The sequence below is a fragment of the Hetaerina americana genome, unplaced genomic scaffold (genome assembly GCF_022747635.1).
Source record: "Hetaerina americana unplaced genomic scaffold, ioHetAmer1.1.p SCAF_154, whole genome shotgun sequence".
NCBI classification, from domain to species: Eukaryota; Metazoa; Arthropoda; class Insecta; order Odonata; family Calopterygidae; genus Hetaerina; species Hetaerina americana.
Window position 1 is genome coordinate 168,406 of NW_027286670.1, and position 20,197 is coordinate 188,602.

Sequence of the window (20,197 nt, forward strand, 5' to 3'; positions counted from 1 at the left end):
AAGTCTCACAAGCGGGAATAATAATGTATAACATATATATATATATATATATATATATATAACCATAAACACAGTAATCAACCTGAAGGTCGGTTGAGTAGGTGATGGTAGAGATCACCCAGTACTAAGCCCTATACGGCGTGTGAAATTCACACATCAGGGTAGGGGGGCCAGTTCCTTTCTCTGTGCTGGTTATGGTTTCCCAGGAAGACCTGGCACCCGAAAAATCACTTTAGCTTGGGTAGAGCTGCAGGTGCCCAGAGTGCCTTGCCCGGGAATCGAAGCCGGGACCCTCCGGTCAGCAGTCCAACGCTCTACCCACTGGACTACCGCGACCCACTATATATATATATATATATATATATATATATATATATATAAATATATATATATATATACACATAAAATTTTATCCTAAAAATTGCCAAATTTAAACTAAAGAATCATGCTTGCGAGAATCACAATAGAATAAAATCGTAAATGAAATAATAAGGGAATGAAGAACATCATATCTTGAGATAAGAAATAATATTATTTTGATGTGTAGTGACTTGTTAGGTGACTCAACATCAAAATAGTGCTGTAGTTCGTATATTTTTATTAGAATTACTTACAACGGCATGAATATTGACAATGCAGAGGTTATGTTTAAGACCGAAGACTACTAGGAGCACACATCTCACCCTATGGCTATGCAGAGATATATTATAAGTGGCAAACGTTGTTACCGTATACCGAGCTCGGAAGTACACAGGCAAAATAGTAAAAGAATTATATGGGCCATCAAAAGAATATACGTGATTTAAAAAGCATTTTTGAACTTTTAAGCGAGAATTAAGGATAGTTTTACGCCAAGTCAATTGTCATGATCAGGAATTGCATAAGCCGGCAGCGTATAGCGATATTCACAGAAAATGATAAGCAATTCCCTCTGATCACCATTAAGAGAGAAATTTGTGCCGTATCATTCTTCACTTTCATGGGTTTTGATATGTATCCATTAGTTTTGTTGCTGACGCTGACGAAACGGATTTGTGTGCGCAGATATTAATGCGATTCAGAACTCGTAATAGCGGTCACGCCGTGACAACAAAAAAATGGAGCGTAACATTGTCAACATCGTGACGAAACGGAGCGTGACGACCCGCAAACGTTTTCGCGGGGGAAACTTAAAGTGGATAATCTCGAGCGCTCCTGACCCTGACGCTTGGAAAACAGAGAGTGTACTCCGAAGGTTGGTGACATTTCACCACCGCCGGGGAGCGGAATGGCTGATTATAATGCGATACGGTGTTGGAGACGTGGGTACGTGGCGATACGGGGTCGTGGAGGGAAGAGGACGCGTCGGGTGGGGCGGGTTCGGTAGGCGGGTAGAATTTGAAGACAGAAAAGGGCGTGGAATTTGGGGAGGGTTAGGTGTGTGACGAAGGCGGGAGGGAGAAAGGCCTGGATGGGGCAGAGGAGGAAAAAAATAGAGGGAGGCGAGGAGGCTGCTGCATGGGGCGATAAAAGTGGGGTGGTGTTGGGGGGGGAGCAGGGGAGTGGAGTGGTGAGGAGTGTCGCCTCCGACCGGAGGAGTGACGGGGGGGTGACGTGGGAGGGTGAAGGGGGGTGAGCGACGAAAAGGTTCGCGTCAGATGATTCTATTGTTCTATCGAGATTGGGAGGTGATGGAGGGAACAAAAGGGCGGGGAGCTATTGATGCGAAAACGCGTGGGAGTAGGTTAAATGGGTGGGAAGAGCAGGGAAAGGAGTTCGGAAGTGAGTGATATGGGCGGAGGAGGGCCTGGAGGAAGGGTCGGGAGGTTTTTGGCACCGGGATGTCAGAGTTGAAGGAGAAGAGAGGAGGAGGGTGAGAGGAAACGTTAAAATGAGCAATGGACGTACTCGAGTAAACGTGAGTTATGTGATACATATGTAAGAGTGGTGGTAACCAAATTTTCCAACTGGTCTCTCCTAGTAAAAGAATGAAAAAAATACATCTTTTGAACACTCATATTCAATACCGAATTTCCTCTATTTGAAATGTTTTACAGCTGTCACTTTATTGCCATCGCTGTGTATCTTTCATCCTGTTCTCTCAATACTGATTTATCGCTTTCAAGATAAAATGAAAAGAATAAATTCCATAAATAAAATATTAATGAGGTATAAGGAAAAATCGTACGTGGTTTGAAAGTATTAAGTATGCTATTGGTGAATTCAGAAAATATTGTGAACCGGGTCTCAAATGCCGATGGAAGGACTTTATTTTTATTTATATTATTTACACTTGAATGATGCAAGATTATTTTAACATGAGATGAATGTTATTTCACACAATTGAGTAACTGAAGATGCACCTTGCATACTTCGTGTGCATCAAAGGCTTGAACTAGGGCAGAATTGTGGTGGTGTTATATGCGTTGCGGAGGATATACGCTTGAGATTCAATTTGTAGTTTTACTTTTTTATAACCAAATAACAGAAACTGATTATGTATCAAAGAAATTCCTTAAAACTCATTATATGCATGGTGTTATATTATTTTACGTTCAGCGTGCGACTGAGATAACGAAGCCGCATTGTCAATATTATTTTGGAGATAACTTTATTGGTGAATCATGCAGCGTTTTCTGTTTCCTAGCAAAACTGCATTAACTATAACATTAAGTCATTTTGTCTTCAGATTGAGCATATTTTAAAATGATCAGTAAGCAATACTGAAATGACTGAGTAAATTTTCGTTACCGTAAGAAACATTCAGGCTAGTAGGAAATAAAACATTATCTCGAACTTCTGGCCTATAAGAATAAATAGTTATATCCTACTATTTTACTATAATTTACGAACTGGAATGACAAGCTTCACAAACATAAATCATGGATAAATAACACGATCAAAGTAAAATAATATTGTTGTAATCCTAAAGGGATATAGAATAGCAATAATTCAATGACGAATAGATTCAGGGAAAAAGTACTGTCGAGGGTAAATTTAACGATTTCTAGTGCCCTAGAAGCTTAAGAAAAAGTCTCAGGTAAGGAACGAAGGTTAAACTCACTTTTAAAAATTGACGAGGATATCATAAAAAATGTTTGAGAATGATATCGAAATTTTAAGCTCAAAATTCTACAAAAAATTTATGGATGGTGTCGAGATTTTTCAAAAGATTTTATTTTCATTGTTGAATACGTACCAAAGTCATTGGCTTTCTTAAAGCGTGCAATATAAATTCAAAATCAGAATATCTTACCCCAAAGGAGTAAAAATGGAAAGAAATGAAACCTTGACGAACAAAGTATTTGACTAAAGCGTCTGGAGAAAAGATAAACAGCAGCAAAACGAAATTAAATTGGCTTTATATTTTTATCTTTTTCTTATCCGCTATTAGGAAGTGATGGAAGCATACAAGATGTTCAAATCTTCCATGGCTACAGCAAAAATAGAGCTTAAGGCAATAAATTCAGATGTAATTCATTCTTGGGAGTTGGAAATACTGATGGCGTAATTTACTCAGAACTTCATTAGAAAATACCGTAATTAAGCAACATGGTATACATGATTTATAGATTCATAAAATACAATGAGATGTCATATAACTATAAAGATCTTTATAGATTAAATGAAAAGACAGATAACCATTAAAATGAGGTTATTATCAATAAACCATATAATTAATAAATGCAATTTAGCGCTAACGTCAACAAAATGTAACCATTTGGAGAAGTACTCCTGCAGATAAATCAGAATAATAATATTTTTACGAGATGATCAAATTATGGTTGGTTATCTTATGATGTAAATCAATTTTAAACCATTTTTTCTGCGAAAGAGAAAGATTTAATAGCTTAAAATGGCGAAAATCCACAGGAAACGAGCAAAATTTGTAAGCTAGAGAATAATTTGTTTGAGGAATATATAAAAAGTATTTTAGAAAATATACTGAGCCAAATGAGTGGACTGTGAAGTACTGACGCGATGATAACTCTCTGGGAGCCATTGGTGCCATAAAACGTCGTTTTAAATATGGAATTTCTCATTACATAGAGTCATCTCTTTGCAGTGCATGAACACAGTGCTTGTCACTTTACCAGCAAAAAGAGAATGAATCAAAAAATTAGTATTCCATATACAGATCCCTGTTTCACAAACAATTGCAAAAAACTGTGTACACGAAGTAATAAAAAGTTGAAATTTGTAATGTTAAAAATACTTCATAGGGCTTCTATTTAAGTTAAGTTATTAAAAAAATGATTACCCAAAGATAAATAGTTTACCCAGAAAACGCAAATAATCACACGTGTAGAAGCCTATATGTTAATCTATTTAGACATTTATAACCAGACCTATATGCTTTTTCTACATTACAATTGGTCTTGGAGTGACCGCTTTGTCTTTTGCTTCTCCGATACCCAACTTGGGATGATTGATGTTGAAAAAATTACGATAGCATGAATAACAATGTTTGATAATATTACTATTTTGCCCTTAAGAATAGTTGTCAACATATACCGATTTATCATCGAATTTTGAGATTTCAAGTGCGAATATATTTTTTCTCCGTTGATCGTTTAACAAATAAATACGTATATAACCGATAAAATACGATTGATTTAAGGTTTTTTTCACGGATGGAGGAAATATATCTTCAATAAATTACAATGATAAACTCGATGTCAGGTGGTTTAAAGCAAGTATGTATTTTGATGGCAAAACTTTTAAAGCAGTAGATAACGAAAGGCATAATCTACATCTGAAACGCACTTCGAAACATTCGCTTGTATTTAAATTTTGATGCGTGTTAACCCTTTGAAGAATAGGTAAGTCGCATTTTAAATTTTTCTGTTAACAGAAAACGGAAGTCTACTAAAGGATTATTTTAGTGCGATCAAGTTACTGAACAATAAGTGCAGTTTTACGATGGATTTTGGGTATGTGAAAAAGCATAAAGTTAAAATTCGCAGACTATGTTGAACTGTAAACAGCTTTCCGCAATGTTTGGCTGTTGTCACTGCGATAGCAAATCAGGATATTCTTGGAAGCGAGGTAGACGGGAGAAGAGCTTTGATTTAAATTTGTGTCCTATACGTGCCGATATATTTCCTAGCGTCAAACACTATTCTTTTTTCTTTCTACTATTACGATTGCTAACACTCCGGAGAGAGAAAGTTGCCGAAAAGTGTTAATAAAAGTCAACTAAGGCTTAGTAAAGTGAGTCACCGTATGGCATATATTTCATAGCAAATCCATTGCCATATATAAATGAAATTTATAACTGTACTTGAACGACTATTGTACAGAACTTTAAAAAAAATATAGTCATAGAATTTTTGGAGCGGTCACATAGTGCGGATTAAGGTCCGAATGTGTGCACATGAGCAAAATAGAAATTTTGGAAAGGTTAACCGTAGTGAAAGGTGTCGCGTTTAGTCGTGTTAGATAAGGCTTAGAGATTTAGTAATCTTTGTCCTTCCAAATCCTACCTTAAATGATAACGTCCCATTACCAGTGTCCCAGTCAACTCTTGGTTTGACTTTGGTGACCGTACGAAGAAAACTCTTTGATAATGAAAAGATATGTTAGTCAAAACAAAATGAGGTCCTTAATTCAATGAACAAAAATCTTTTAAGAATTGCAAATTCGTGGTATCTTCTCAACCAATTCCAAGAAAAAACAGGGAGGAAGGGACTTAGCCAAAATGTAAAGATGTAATTTGAGTTAAATTAACTTCATATTAATCCTTCGCTTACCACGGACGGTAGTCCACCAATGCGCCTCCACACCACCCCGGGAGTTGGGTTGCCATCGGCCGAACACTGCAGCGACACGGCGTCTCGCCCTTCCTCTACGTCCGCCAGTGGTGCCCCAAGTAATCGGACCTCAGGAGGATCTGAAGGAGAGAAAATACTTTGAAAATCTCGAGTCATAACATAATTGAGAAGGAAATTCAATGACCAAGTGTACTGAAGAATCTTAAGCCATCGACTAGACCGCTTAATTCACAATTTCGGTTCATGTCCATTGCTTTGGTCGGTATTTCAATTTGTACGGATATAATACGTACATAATATAAATAACTGAATATGCTATCCACCTTATGTTTGAATATGGAGGAAGGAACAGGAAAGAGAGGGCGTTTTTCCTTTGTTTTGAACAATTATGGGCACATATGAAGCGGTCATAAATGGATTGTTAGATACCGTCACGTGTTCTCGATTACATGAGCTGCAGTACTCAATCTTGATTTTGCCATGACCTTGACTGTAAAATAGAATCAAAAATATTGAAAGCATTTTCAGTTCCGGCAAATCTCATCCCTCAAAAATCCACAAATCGTTTTAAATGTAGAAGACTTTCGAAACTCTCAGAGGTTGGAGGTAAAAGGCCGTCAAGTTTTGGTGTTGGAGACAACAAAATTGCGACCCACGCACTCTCGGAGGCTAGAAGTACTCGAAAGACAAATATTCTAAAGCCGCCAATGCGCGACTCTTTTTCTCTTATTTCACTGGTTTGGTGTTATACGAAGACATAATATAGGGTTGTAACATTCCCCTCGGGGCCAGAAGTAAACTCGAGTGAGATTCACCAATCTAAAAGTCCATCGCAGCGCTAGGATCTCCTGTGGAGTCTCCTTTGCCAAATATCACATGGGAAATTCTGACATAAGAGACTTTCAGAACTTGGAGAAGGCTATTAACAAGGACTAGAATCAATACTCGCCTATCGGCCCTAAGGGGTTCTTAATCTCCAGTGCAGAACATTTTTCTTTCTCATCTTTGATAAAGGGAACTCCTTCGGGACTTCCAGAGCTAAGATTTGATCAAATACGGGACTTGTCTTCATTGTTACTATGGGTATTTCCGTTCTAGTTGGTCAAATACGTAGACATATCACATTTACTTGTAGCGTTTTCAAAAAATTATCGGACATCTTTGACCTTGGTGTAACATGAAATGTTGTGGGTGAGAGTGCGGAGGAGATAATATTCTCAAGTATTTTACTATTCTAAGAATGCACTAGGATTAATTCATCTCTTAGGAAAAATGATTATTTAGCTAATCATTTCCTCACCGACAATTTAATTCATGCACTTATTTTACGGGTTAATTTCAATAAATTAGAAAATCTTATTTTTTGCAAAACAATTTTATGCGGTTTTATGTACATGTATCATTGTATTTCAGAGAATTGATTTTTATTTTGCATTTTACTTTTATGGATAAAACAAACAGAAACCACCCTTAGACCATGGTAGATAAAATTGTAAGAATGAGCTTTGGCAACTACGTGGCTAAGCCCAATGGGCCGTGTATCGTGTCCACCACCGAGGAAGGCAAGGCTTTCGCGGTCGTCATATCACGAAATTCTGGCAAAGCGAAATCGACAGCAGTAATACAGAAGGAAAAGAAAATAATCAAATCGATCACTTAGAATAGGGGCTTTGAATGTTATGACGATTTTAAGGACAGGGAATATAGAAAATATAACGCGGGAAATAATGAGATTAAAAAAGGATATTTTAGGCCTGTGCGAGTTAGAATGGGAAGTTAGTGGGAATTAATGGAGCGATAGATATAGAGTAATAAAAGGGAGGAGAAGTTGCATACAGGGAGGGCAAGAAAGTCAAAAAAAGTTGACAATAATAATAGTATTACCAACAATAGAGGCAGAAGCGTTATAATCATAGATGAGGAGAGCAACAGAATATTATTAGTAGAAAGGGACGAACTTGGTCATGGTTAAGGTCTACATGCCACAAAGCAATGATAGGGAGGATGAAGTCGATAGGTACATCATTAGTCAGAGGACAAAATTGCTGGTGTTCCTGTGAGATGTATGAACCATTGTATAGTCTGTGTTCAACCAACACCTACATTAGGTAAATGGTAGTACAAAATATGTCCCAAAAGTAGTATGGCTAATTTTACCCGAATAGACAAATGGACGGGCGGCGGTTTCTCTGGCTGGGATCAAAGGAGGGGAGGGTCAGGGAAGGCTGGAAGAATATGGCTCATAGCCTTTTGGGAGTGCGGTAAGCTCGTCTGCGAAACCTCTATAACATGATTTCATCACACTCCGTCATGAAATGGTTATTAGAATAGCGCTCCACCATCCAATTTTGCGTGAAATTGGGGAAAACCGGGAAAAAGACTCGCGCCTACGCCATGGGAAGATCGGGTGTTTTTAATTGTACAAGTTGTTTCGCAAGGATAGAGGAGATGTTGAAGTCGTTGAATGCTCAGGGCGCCCTTCGACCTCAAAAAGTGACCAAAATCTTGCCAGCGGGAAGGCTTCGTTGGACAGGGATAGCAGATTAAGTGTTCGCATGGTTTCTGATGACCTTGGCATCCCTAAAAGTGATGCTCATTGAATTGTGATCGAAAACATGGGAATGAAAAATATTTGTGCGAAGTTGGGGCTGCAAATGCTCTCGGCCGCACAAAAGGAAACTCGCACGCAGATCTGCGAAGAGCTTCTCGACCATGCAAGTGAGGATTCAAATTTATATATATATATATATATATTTATATATGTATATATATGTATATATACGTATATATACATATCTAAACATATATATATATATGTATATATATGTATACATACATATATATATATATATATATACATATATATGTATATATATATACATATAATGGAAGTGAGTGATTACCTTTGCCCCATCAAATTCCCAATCGTGCGCACGATAAATGAGTTTGCCGAGGACATAGGATTAAAAACGACCTGAAAAGTTCATAAAATCACATTCTTCATTAAATGATTCTGAAGATAATAGGGGATGAAAACGCAGCTTTTCCGTAAAATTCATATTGTACCGAGAGGTGAGATAAAATACTGTAAAATACTATAAAAGTGCACATAGCAGTGAGACGATGCTGACGAAACCGTTACAGTATAAAATAGTGCACCGGAGAGAAAATGTTCATTTTGACCCATGTAACGTACATCACAATGTAGGTTAATAAATAGAGAATTAGGATGCACAGGATTTCAGTCGGCGGATGGTATAGGGTCTTCGCTATCAAGAGTAATATTTACATTATACGCCCCTGAAATGATGATAGAAACAGAGGATGAAAATGAGATAATATATAATAAGATATAAAATGGATTGAGCGGTGCCTATATCCTATTTGCTTATGATAAAGTTTAGCCTGAAAATCAACTACAGGATTAAGGCCATTGCTAGATATAAGTTCTTAAGCATGAATTAAAATAAGTTAAGAGATTGTTAAGATATAACAAGCCTTGAGTTAAGCATTGAAATTACAAAGGTGTTAATTAGAGAAAATGAAAAATTTAATGATTTCTGAAGTAAGAACCACTTATGGGTGAGCACACTTGGGTTTAATACTCAAATGCCCGCTAAGGTGATTAAAATATACAATTTAAATCCTTAAATCCTAGAGTAATTGTCAAACAGCACAAATGAATATTTAACGAACTCATGCGCGCAAAATATTCACAGAAGATAAGAGAATTATTCAAAATGAATTTCCAATTCGTGAAATACGATTCGTGGAAAAATATATGGTCTGCTAAAATTGTTCACTGCAAAAATATTTCACAAGTAATTAAAAAAAAAACTTCTTCGTTTGCTAATACATACAAACAAAAACTCGCACACAGGTAAATGGACTTGAGTTAAAAACAAATTATCTTTTCATCATACTAAAAATGGAAACATTTCAAATGAGTTTTGTAAACATTGTCCTTAAGAGATGATGATCTTTTTGCAAGTTTAAATACAGTAATTCAGCCTTCCTAAATACTCTTGAATATATTTTTAAAACCGTGATGGTTTATCCGAGGAAGAATTGTAAGTTGTTTGCATAAAATACACATTATGAAAATAAAGCTCGTAATGCGTGTGAATGCAGCCGAAAGCACAGAGATTACTTCCAATATCCGTCGATTGTATGGAGCGTAAAAAATAAGTGGCCGTCAATTGACAAAGGGTAAAAAGGAAAAACGATGCATCAGAAAAAATTGGAGGGGAAAAAAGGAAGTACCAATTAAAGATCAAATTAAAAAAATACTGAAAATCGAAGGCTTCTGCCCATTTCCTGGTAGTTTGTTATAAATCGATGAAAAATAAGAATTATTGGGGAATGAGAATTTTAAAAATTTATGAGAAGTCTTTTATTATCATTGAAAATATTAGCCGTAACTTAATATTTCTCTCGGAAATAGGTTTGATAAAATACTTTATATTACACAAAATACATTAAAAGGGTTTAATTCATAGCATATATACGAGGGTCATCCGGAAAGTAGTACCCGTTCGTGCCGCATGAAGTGCTGACGACGCGAGTAGCCGCTGGACGAGGTCAGATAGCTTCAGTGGCTTGTCTGCCTTCTCTGAGCCAAGTTGCGTGACGCTAGCATTGCCTGTGTTGTTTCTGTGATTGTTTACAATGTTTAAAAAAATTGAGAACGCCGCCAGTTGTGAAGTGAGGGCAGTGATTAAATTCCTCAATGCAAGAAACGTTCGTCCATGTGGTATTCATCGCCAATTAAAGGAGGTGTATGGAGACAATGTAATGGACGAGTCGTCTGTTCGGCGGTGGTGTCGCAACTTCAACATGGGGAGGGGGAACACACACGACGATGAGCGTTCGGGGAGACCGTCTGTCATTACAGACCAACTGGTGAGCTCAGTTGACAAATTCGTGAGGAACGATCGGCGCGTCACAATTGATGACATCTGTGAGCATTTTCCCAATTTTTCTCGAACAATTGTTCAGGAAATTGTTAAACACCATCTGCATTATGCAAAAATTTGTGCAAGATGGGTCCCTCGCGTATCTCAATGAGCTGGCGGCGAAGGACTATGCAGCAGGAATACAGAAACTTGTCACACGTTATGACAAATGCCTTAATTTGCTTGGAGATTATGTTGAGAAGTAGTTTAAAGTATCCTCTTTCAAATAAAATTTTTTATGTTTGTTAATATTTACTTTTGTGTCTTTATTTCACGAACGGGTACTACTTTCCGGATAACCCTCGTATTTGAGCGTGTAAATGAAAATTGGAATCAATAACAGAATTAGTGTCATTTTCAGTCTGTTTTCGATAGTAAGAAAAAAATATAAATTTAACAGATTCACTTTTTTTGGCAAAAATAATATGCATTGATGAATTCCAAATGAAAAGTGTCGTAATATTGAGCAAATTTCTCCACGCAAACGCTCAAACGATTAAAAACAAGACACCTACACGGGATGCATATAAAGGTACAAAAATAAATGGAATGGCATAATTTTACAATGGTCGGTAAGTATTTATACTATCTGAAATTAGAATAAAAATGATCGGAAACGTGGATTCATACTATTGATTTTAAAAAATCATTTGAAACTAAATTAGGTAGCTCATACACACCTCTCTCTGCTTCCATGTATTGCCGTGTTTCGATTTGGTAACAACATTCAGAAATGTGGAGATAAAGTAACAAAAATAAATACTTTGGCTGTTTATGACAGCGAGACTATCTCGTTGTGAGTGTGACGCTTTGCGTTGGCCTCGTAAAACGAACCATTTCGAGTAGAGAGAGCTCCGTATATTCACCCACAATGAACGAACTGAAATGAAAAGGATTGGGTCGTTTGAATTGCTTTTCTCCTAAATGATACCCAGCGGGAAAAATCGAATGATCTACTATGTGGTGAAATAAATTTGGTGTAAATGAAGCCAGTGAATGCACTTCTCACCAAAAACTAAAAATGAAATGGTAATTAAATTTTTCCAAGGCACGTTTAATTTCCGCATATATATATATATACACACACATATCGATTTTTCAACCATAGAAACACAAAGAAAGGACACTCACATATGTTGTTTTGAAGTTTCGACGGCTCGGCCGTCGTCTTCAAATTTTCTGAAGATTCTGATTTCTTCCATCTCTCTTGGATTTTTGCTGTTTCAAATATTATCTTGCCCGATTTATCTATAAATGTCTACACATTTTCCCTTCTTACTTCCCAATAATCTTTTAACCTTCTTGTTTCCATATCCTCCCTCTGCGTCTTCCACCACGCTTCTTTCGCTTTATTTGTTACCCGTCTCAATTTATTCTTTAAAACTTTGTACTTCCTTTTGACTAGCTCTGTGTTTTCATACTTCCATATCCTTTTCTCAGTTATCTTCCTAATCAACTTATCTCTGATTCATGGTTTCCTTGTTCCCTTCGCATTAGCAGTTCCTATAGTCTCGTTTGCAGCTTTCGAAATTCCTTCCTTGATATATTTCCATTTTCCTCAACAGCACCTATATATATGTGTATATATATATATATATATATATATATATATAATGTTTATTCAAACGCACATATCTTTATATTGGGAATCGCAGCTTTAATTGGTAAAAGTTCTATGATAGGGTACCAGATAGCGAATTATTTAATTTAGAAGTCAAAAAATACACCTACAAATATTGATGGAACGATAACACATGACAATTTTGATTGTGTCTACGTAATGACGAACAATTTAGGAAAGAATAGGAAATCACTAGCAGTAATCACCCCACATACTGAAAAATATTCGGAGGAAACATCAACTTCGTCTTTCACACATCCTGAAATTATTTTCAAGAGGGTAGTACAAATGTAACTTTACGTATTTTTTTGATGAAATTAATGCATAATTAGACAGGAATGTCGCCTGCTCAAATTTGATCCCAGCATGAGGCAACGAGCTAACGGCTCACTAGCAGTTGTAAAGAAAATATACCCAAATTACTAATAAAAATCATACACACCCCACACTTATTTTCATTCGGGAATGAACATGCTTTTATTTTCATTACATATTAGTAGTAGCCCAGAGGTTAAAGTACATTTTTGATGTGCTTATTGCCTAAGCACTGCCACGTTTCTAAGCCCCCACCTTACATGGCCATAAGTATTTATTTCGGCAGTCTACCGTTCTACTCTAATTTATGGCCCCAACTATTACGTTTCATATAAAGTAATATCGCAGTCATTCTTTCTGACAACAATCCACAGTTTAGTTTTTTTAATACTATTATTATTATTATTTCACCAAGCTATCACTCATTAAAACCTTTCCCATTTTGCCCAGAATTCATTTTTCACTCTTTCACAGTTCAATCAGATCCAATGATACAAAACAAGTACAGCACGACTGTTGTCAAAGCACGACAAATCCAAAGCACTAATATTTTCTAAATGGATCTTATGCCACTCATTCAGCATCTAGGGTATTCCCTGACTTCCACGGGCATTATTGTCCGCTATTGTACATGATGGTAAGTCATTTCAATCGAATTATATTGCGATTTGCAAAGCCTTTGTTTCACATACCACTATTCACTGCACCATCTTTTAATTCTACAAATTTTCTTCAAACTCACTTTTCAGACATTTTAAGTACCTAATGTACATGTAGAATTGACATTTTTTCCCCCTCGATGGGTTAATCTAATGCAAAATACGGCGCTCCTCATGACTTTGGTCGTTCTGGTTTTCGTAGGGCTTGCATGTGCAATGAAAATAGGATATGCAAGGTTAACAGCGTTCGCAGTATTCGTGCTAAATGTAGCAATCCATGTAATGTAACGGTAGTGCGGTAATATAATGGCTACGACCATTAGATCACCTGTAAAGTTTGGACGATTTTCGCCAACATGCAGCAATTGAAATCGAAATCTAGTAATATCCTTGTCCCGCTTACCTATTCAAAATAAGCAGGTGTTCCATCGAGACTACTGTTACAGTCAGCATGCACATTCCAATAAACACTTATTAGGAAGTATATATGCAGTGTACCAACAAACAATGCGTGTAATTACTTGGTGAAGATAAAAAATTGTGCTCCTAAAAGCATATAAAGAAGACCAATTACTACTCCGTGATAAATTACAAGCTTCGCAATTAATTTGATATTCAGCGAAATTTAAACGTAATATGAAAACGTTTAACTTTGACTATCAAAAGATGAAATGTTGAGGGCAGCGGAGGGAAGGCAACGGAGAGAAATTCAGAATTGATGCAGATGTACACAGAAGTTCGCAAAATAAAATTCCATTTTCACGAATTTTTTTCAGTAAAAAAATTTCTCTTCAAACTTTGAAACGATTGCTGATGCTAAAATTTCATATTTTATGAAATATTCATACACGTGATAGTCAGTACGTACATAAAACATATTCCATTTCAACAATTACTGTTAACTCGAAAAATATTCATGAGAAAATTGAATAATTAATTATATAAAATAAGGTAATTAGAATAGAAAAGCAGCGGATGAACCACAATTCCCCTAACAATATTCTCGTTTCAGGAACGCATTCCAATGCTTTTGCCAATCATTCACGAATCGAATAAGTTTTTGTAATTAATTACAAGTTTACATTCTATGCAGAAAGCATTAATTACGCCTGCAAATGGGAAATAGCTCATTTTTTATCTATAAATTATCATCTTCCCTCTTTATTGGAAAAAACCCGAGTGGAACCGTGGTTGAGCAGGATCGAAATTCCGTATTCCCTTTGAAATAAAGCGAGAAAACAAAATAATACACAAAACATACTAAAGACTCGAGCAATTGCAACGCAATGGAATCCAGACCGCAGGATGTTCGGATTCCCTAAGAGACGAAAAAAATCGGTTCTCGGAACGGTGAGTGGTGTGGTGGGAGAGGAAAGATGCAGAAATGAATCGAGGGTGATTTATAGCGCGGATAGACTTGGGGAGTGTGAAAAATGGGAAGGGTTTGAGGGGGAACTGGCAGGGGGAGGAGACGAAGGTAGGTGGGAACGGGATGAAAGTAAGTGACGAAAAGGAGGAAGGGGGAGGAGAGGAAGATTGTAGGACTTGCGGGCTTGGTTGTTTAGCGTGGGCGGCTCTTTTGAATGAACGCGTTCTAAATGGGAAGAAGAAAGAGTTTCTGAAAACCATTCACCATCTCCGCTCTCAGCAACGACAAGATACTCCCAGGGCCCAAGCCTATTTAACTGCATGAAGAGATACGGACGAAGAAAGAAAGTGGGAGGAAGTGGGTGACAGGGAGAGGGAAAACAAAAGTGGGGACCCCGAGAGTGGACAGGCTGTTTCTCTTAAGATGCCGCAAAAGTTATAATTAGTTTGTGTGCCAAGCGCTTAAGAGGCGCTCCGTGCTCCTAACATAATTTTGAAGCAGGATAGAATTTCGTGGAATAAAATCTTGATTTTTCTCATTTTACTGTGAGGAATTTTAATTGCCATCTAAGTAGATTATCGATTATATTTTCATTTTGGAAACAGTATTTCAAAGACGATGAAAGACTACGAGATTAAATCCACAAATAAATACCAGTATATAAAATTAATTCCGCCGCTGTGACAATAACGAGGGTTTAAAGCTGTCAGGGTTACATATTTTCCATATCAGGAATTTATTAAATCTATGAACCAAATATTCCATTGCTTATTTAAATAGGCGTAAATTTTACATGCTTAAAAATATTTTGACTTTAAGGATTTATTATTAAATAATAATATCAAATCGATAATTTAAAAATGAAACAGTTTTACGGCAGGTTTTACAATTATTGGCCACTTTAAAAAAGTTAAGAATATCCGATACCGGTATCTCCACTTTTAAAACACGATTACAATTGATAAATAATAAATATTCCAAGTCCGAGTAATTGATTAATACTACGAGAAAAATTATTTTCGACGCAAAAGTCATTTGACGGGTATTAAAAGAGGTATCTATCCATAAACTCTTTCGGCGCTTAAAATTAACATATTCCGGGGCGGGGATTTTTCAGTTATTTTTAGTTATATTTCGTTAATACATCTAAGTGTGACTAGATCAGATGTTAAGCTCGGATTATATCCAGGGCCTTTGGTCAATAACGGAACAGACTAAATCATTGTATATAAAGTATATAAAATCAAGTATATAAAAAAGTTATTTTTTGATTAAAAAAAATAAATAATTGGATTCAGTTATAATCACGAATTATTCAAGTGTAGAAGCAAGGTTAAAAAAAATACCAAAATGAAGTTTTGAATGATGAACAATAAAAATAAAATTTGTTGTCTCAGGCGTAACTTTGTGGAATTTGCATAACATATTGAAATGTAATGAAATAATTGACTTTGTAATTCCACACACTTTATTTAAAAAACACACGACCCAGGTTTCGACGTTGAACGTCATCATCAGGTGGTCCTCATAGAAGCACGCTGGCTATATATACCTTCTGATCATAGGAGGGGGGGGTTGGTCAGAGAGGGAGGTCGGAGGGGTAAAAAAGGTTACAATGTAGCTGGGAAGAAAAGAGAATTACATTTTTGATTTAGAAGAGTGGTAGGTCTAGGAGTGGGGAGTGGGAGGGATACAAAATTTCGTTGGCAAGATCATCTTTCCAACGGACACATTTCAAAATTTCTAACTGCTCCAAAGCATCGAGCCTTTGACCTTTTTCTTCAAAATGAATAATTTTTGTCACAAAGTCACTTTTGTGATCACTTTCGATGAGGTGTTTTGCAAAGAGGGATGTTATGTTCTTATTTTTTACACATGTTTGGTGTTCTTTAATCCTTTCTTTAAATTTCCGTCCTGTTTGTCCAATATACTTTGTGCTACAATCCGAGCACTTTAACTCATACACTCCACTCCTCTCGTTTTCGGGGACTTTGTCTTTAGTGTGAGAGATCAGGTTCTTAAGGCATGAACGACTGTAAAAGGCACATTTAATTTTTCCTTTAGGTAAACTTTTAATTACTTTTTGAGAAATAGTCCCAAGATATAGTATTCTCCGCCATTTGGCAGTGGGATCTTTTACATGTTCGGGGTTGTAAATGTGGCTTAAGGCTATTTTTGTAAGTTTATTCCGGTAAAGTTTATTTATTAGATCTTCTGAATACCCATTGTTTACTGCTAACGTTTTAATTACATTAAGTTCCTTATTTACATTGAATTTTGACATAGGGATAGCGGTCAAACGGTGGATCATTGCATGAAATGCCGAAAGCTTTTGGGTGAAGCAATGCCTTGAAGAGGAATTAATTAATTGGTCTGTATACATTTCTTTCCTAAAAATGGAATACTGTAACCCATCTTTGTCTTTAGAAATGGATAGGTCGAGGAAATTCAGGGAACCTTTTTCCTCTTTTTCACACGTGAATTGTACATTAGAATTGATAGAATTTAGATGTGCTAGAAACTGATCTAGTTGCCTATCAGAACCTGTCCACACACAGAAGACATAGTCTACATATCTTAACCAACAAAATACATTATTAATGAGAGGGTAGGCTGAGGAGAACAAAACTTTTTCAGTTCGTTCATGCCTTAAGAACCTGATCTCTCACACTAAAGACAAAGTCCCCGAAAACGAGAGGAGTGGAGTGTATGAGTTAAAGTGCTCGGATTGTAGCACAAAGTATATTGGACAAACAGGACGGAAATTTAAAGAAAGGATTAAAGAACACCAAACATGTGTAAAAAATAAGAACATAACATCCCTCTTTGCAAAACACCTCATCGAAAGTGATCACAAAAGTGACTTTGTGACAAAAATTATTCATTTTGAAGAAAAAGGTCAAAGGCTCGATGCTTTGGAGCAGTTAGAAATTTTGAAATGTGTCCGTTGGAAAGATGATCTTGCCAACGAAATTTTGTATCCCTCCCACTCCCCACTCCTAGACCTACCACTCTTCTAAATCAAAAATGTAATTCTCTTTTCTTCCCAGCTACATTGTAACCTTTTTTACCCCTCCGACCTCCCTCTCTGACCAACCCCCCCCTCCTATGATCAGAAGGTATATATAGCCAGCGTGCTTCTATGAGGACCACCTGATGATGACGTTCAACGTCGAAACCTGGGTCGTGTGTTTTTTAAATAAAGTGTGTGGAATTACAAAGTCAATTATTTCATTACATTTCAAAATAAAAATAAAGTTTTGAACACAAGGACTAACTATTTTTTGTAATGAATTATAATGTAAGATACTAAATACTTACGGTAGTGTACTCGATAGATTATAATTATCTACCGTATAATAATTAATAATAAGGTTGTAAAAATGTTCATGTGGGTGGCTATACATGAGATTTCAGCAAATTAAAAATATCAATTCCTTTCATTGAAACTCGTAGTTGCCGATTTTTTCATATACTGGGCAAAAATAAGTAACATATTTAAAATTCAAATATCAAAACTTACTAAGGAAACGTCATACCCATGGAGCTTGAATTCTAGGGAAGTTGGGCCAATAGAAATACTGTGCTTTTTTAACATCAACCTACCGTTTAAGTTAATGTCGTCAGCTATGAGATTGAGCAATGCTCCAATTTTAAGCACCGCTAAAACCATATGCTATCAACCTACATAATAATAGAGCATTCTTCAACTCTACATCCGTCCGTTCAACATGAAAAATGCCTAATCGTTTCCTCCCTCTTCGTTATTTTACCCAACATAGCTCGCTATTACCTCTTTCGTTTTAAAATCTTCAGCGTTTCATTTCCACATCACATCCCTGCATTCAAATTTTATGCCGTTGTTGAATTACCCCCAACAGCACTCTCCCTTTACCTGAACCTCCTCGTTTGTTTTCGTTTAATTAGCCCATTAAAATTTCTGTTTGGGAAAAAGTTAACTTCCATGTCTTGTTTTCATCATGCTGCTTAAGTTAATTTCAGAACATGACATATTTAACTAATTGCAATCTTCATTAATTACTCCAATTAATCATTTGCATTATTCAGTAAAATATCTACGACGCGCTTCGTGGAATCTTCTTGGTATACAGGAGATGGAAACTGGGCTATAACCCATCAATTGTCTTTTTTTACTTCACCTTCTTAGAACTATTCCTCGTTTTCTCGTCGTTGATGGTGAATAGGTTCAAGTTTTTTTTACCATCATGGCAGATACATAATTTTTCAAAGCTGTTAAAAATAAAAATCTATCAAAAATGTTATATGCTTAATTTTGTCACTAATAAATTGCCTCGCATTGAATGTCGCCTGTGCTCACTCATCACGCTTGCTCCGTGGATTAAGCACTTAAAATTTCAAACGGGCAGCAAACTCGGTGGCAAATTCACCCGTCAGTGCATTCAGGAATACCTTATATAGTTAACGTACCAAATTTTGCAGCGCTTCCCAAAAAAATAGCGGACTCCGTGCACCAAACGCAACTCCAATCCATTTATCAAAAAAAAAAAAACAATAAAGCTCTCCACCTGAGGGTGGAAACGAGAAGTAGAGAGGGCTGATTCAGGAGAGAGAGAAAGGGGTGGGGAAAATTACTTAAAATAATGAATCAGCCAATTCTCACGCGAAGTTGAAGGGAGAGGGGGAAAGGGGAAACTGGAAAGGGAAAGGGTGATGGAAATGAATGAATGATTTCGACGGGGATGGAAAGAGACGTAGTGGGAATGAAGAGGGTAGCAATTGCGCGGGGAGGGAAATGGAGAGAATCAGAGAGGGGGGGAGGCAGGTAGGGAGAGAGGCAAAGAGAGAGGAAGACAGGGAAAGAGAAAGGGAGAAAGGAGTAGGGAGAGAATGGGAGATACACGTGATGCGGTAACGGATGAGCGCGCTGGGAGAAAAGGACGCCGGAGAGGTGAAGCGGTGGAATGGGTAACTGATGAATAAAAAACAAATGAATAGGGTTTTTGGGGGAAATGGATGGGGCCTCGCTTTGATGGAGTGCTTAGGTTTCTCGGGGCACGCGGCGTTCCCACGGCGGGGTCACCGACAGGAGCGCACAGGTCGACGCGGCAAAGGGAGAGATTATATAAAAAACGGATGCAGCGGCTACCAAACTCCTGTCCCTCCCGACTCTCTTCCCTCACCCTTTCCTCTCTTCCGCCCAATCCCACCCATCCTGGACCCTGCTCCTCCACAAGCGGATGAAATAATTATGGTGGCGTAGTATTAGGTGTCTGGAGGTACGGGTGCACGCGGGGGTGCGGGTGGCGGATTTGGGGTAGGGTTAAGCGCGGTGAGGACAACGGGTTGAGCGGTTATGGCTGTGGATTTCGGTGTCGTCCGGTTTAGGCATTGGAAAGACGAATAATCGATGGATGAATGCACAAGTGGAAGGCGCAGCATCCGGAGAACGTGCACGGGATGAGGAGAGGAGAGCATGAAAGAAAGGGGAAAGGAGAAGAAGGGCTGGGGTAAAGGGAAAGTGGGAATAGAGACTTAAGGGTTAG

General features: G+C 37.2%; 1 protein-coding gene across 1 annotated transcript in view; it reads right to left on the reverse strand.

The window, feature by feature from the left end:
• LOC139686950 (kin of IRRE-like protein 2) overlaps nt 1–20,197 on the reverse strand; it is a gene marked incomplete at its 5' end in the record, with an annotated part of 594,080 nt that overhangs the window by 160,385 nt on the left and 413,498 nt on the right. The window contains one exon of the mRNA XM_071583986.1: nt 5,733–5,872. Coding sequence (XP_071440087.1) covers nt 5,733–5,872 — 140 coding nt within the window. The remainder of the gene's footprint in view (nt 1–5,732; nt 5,873–20,197) is intronic.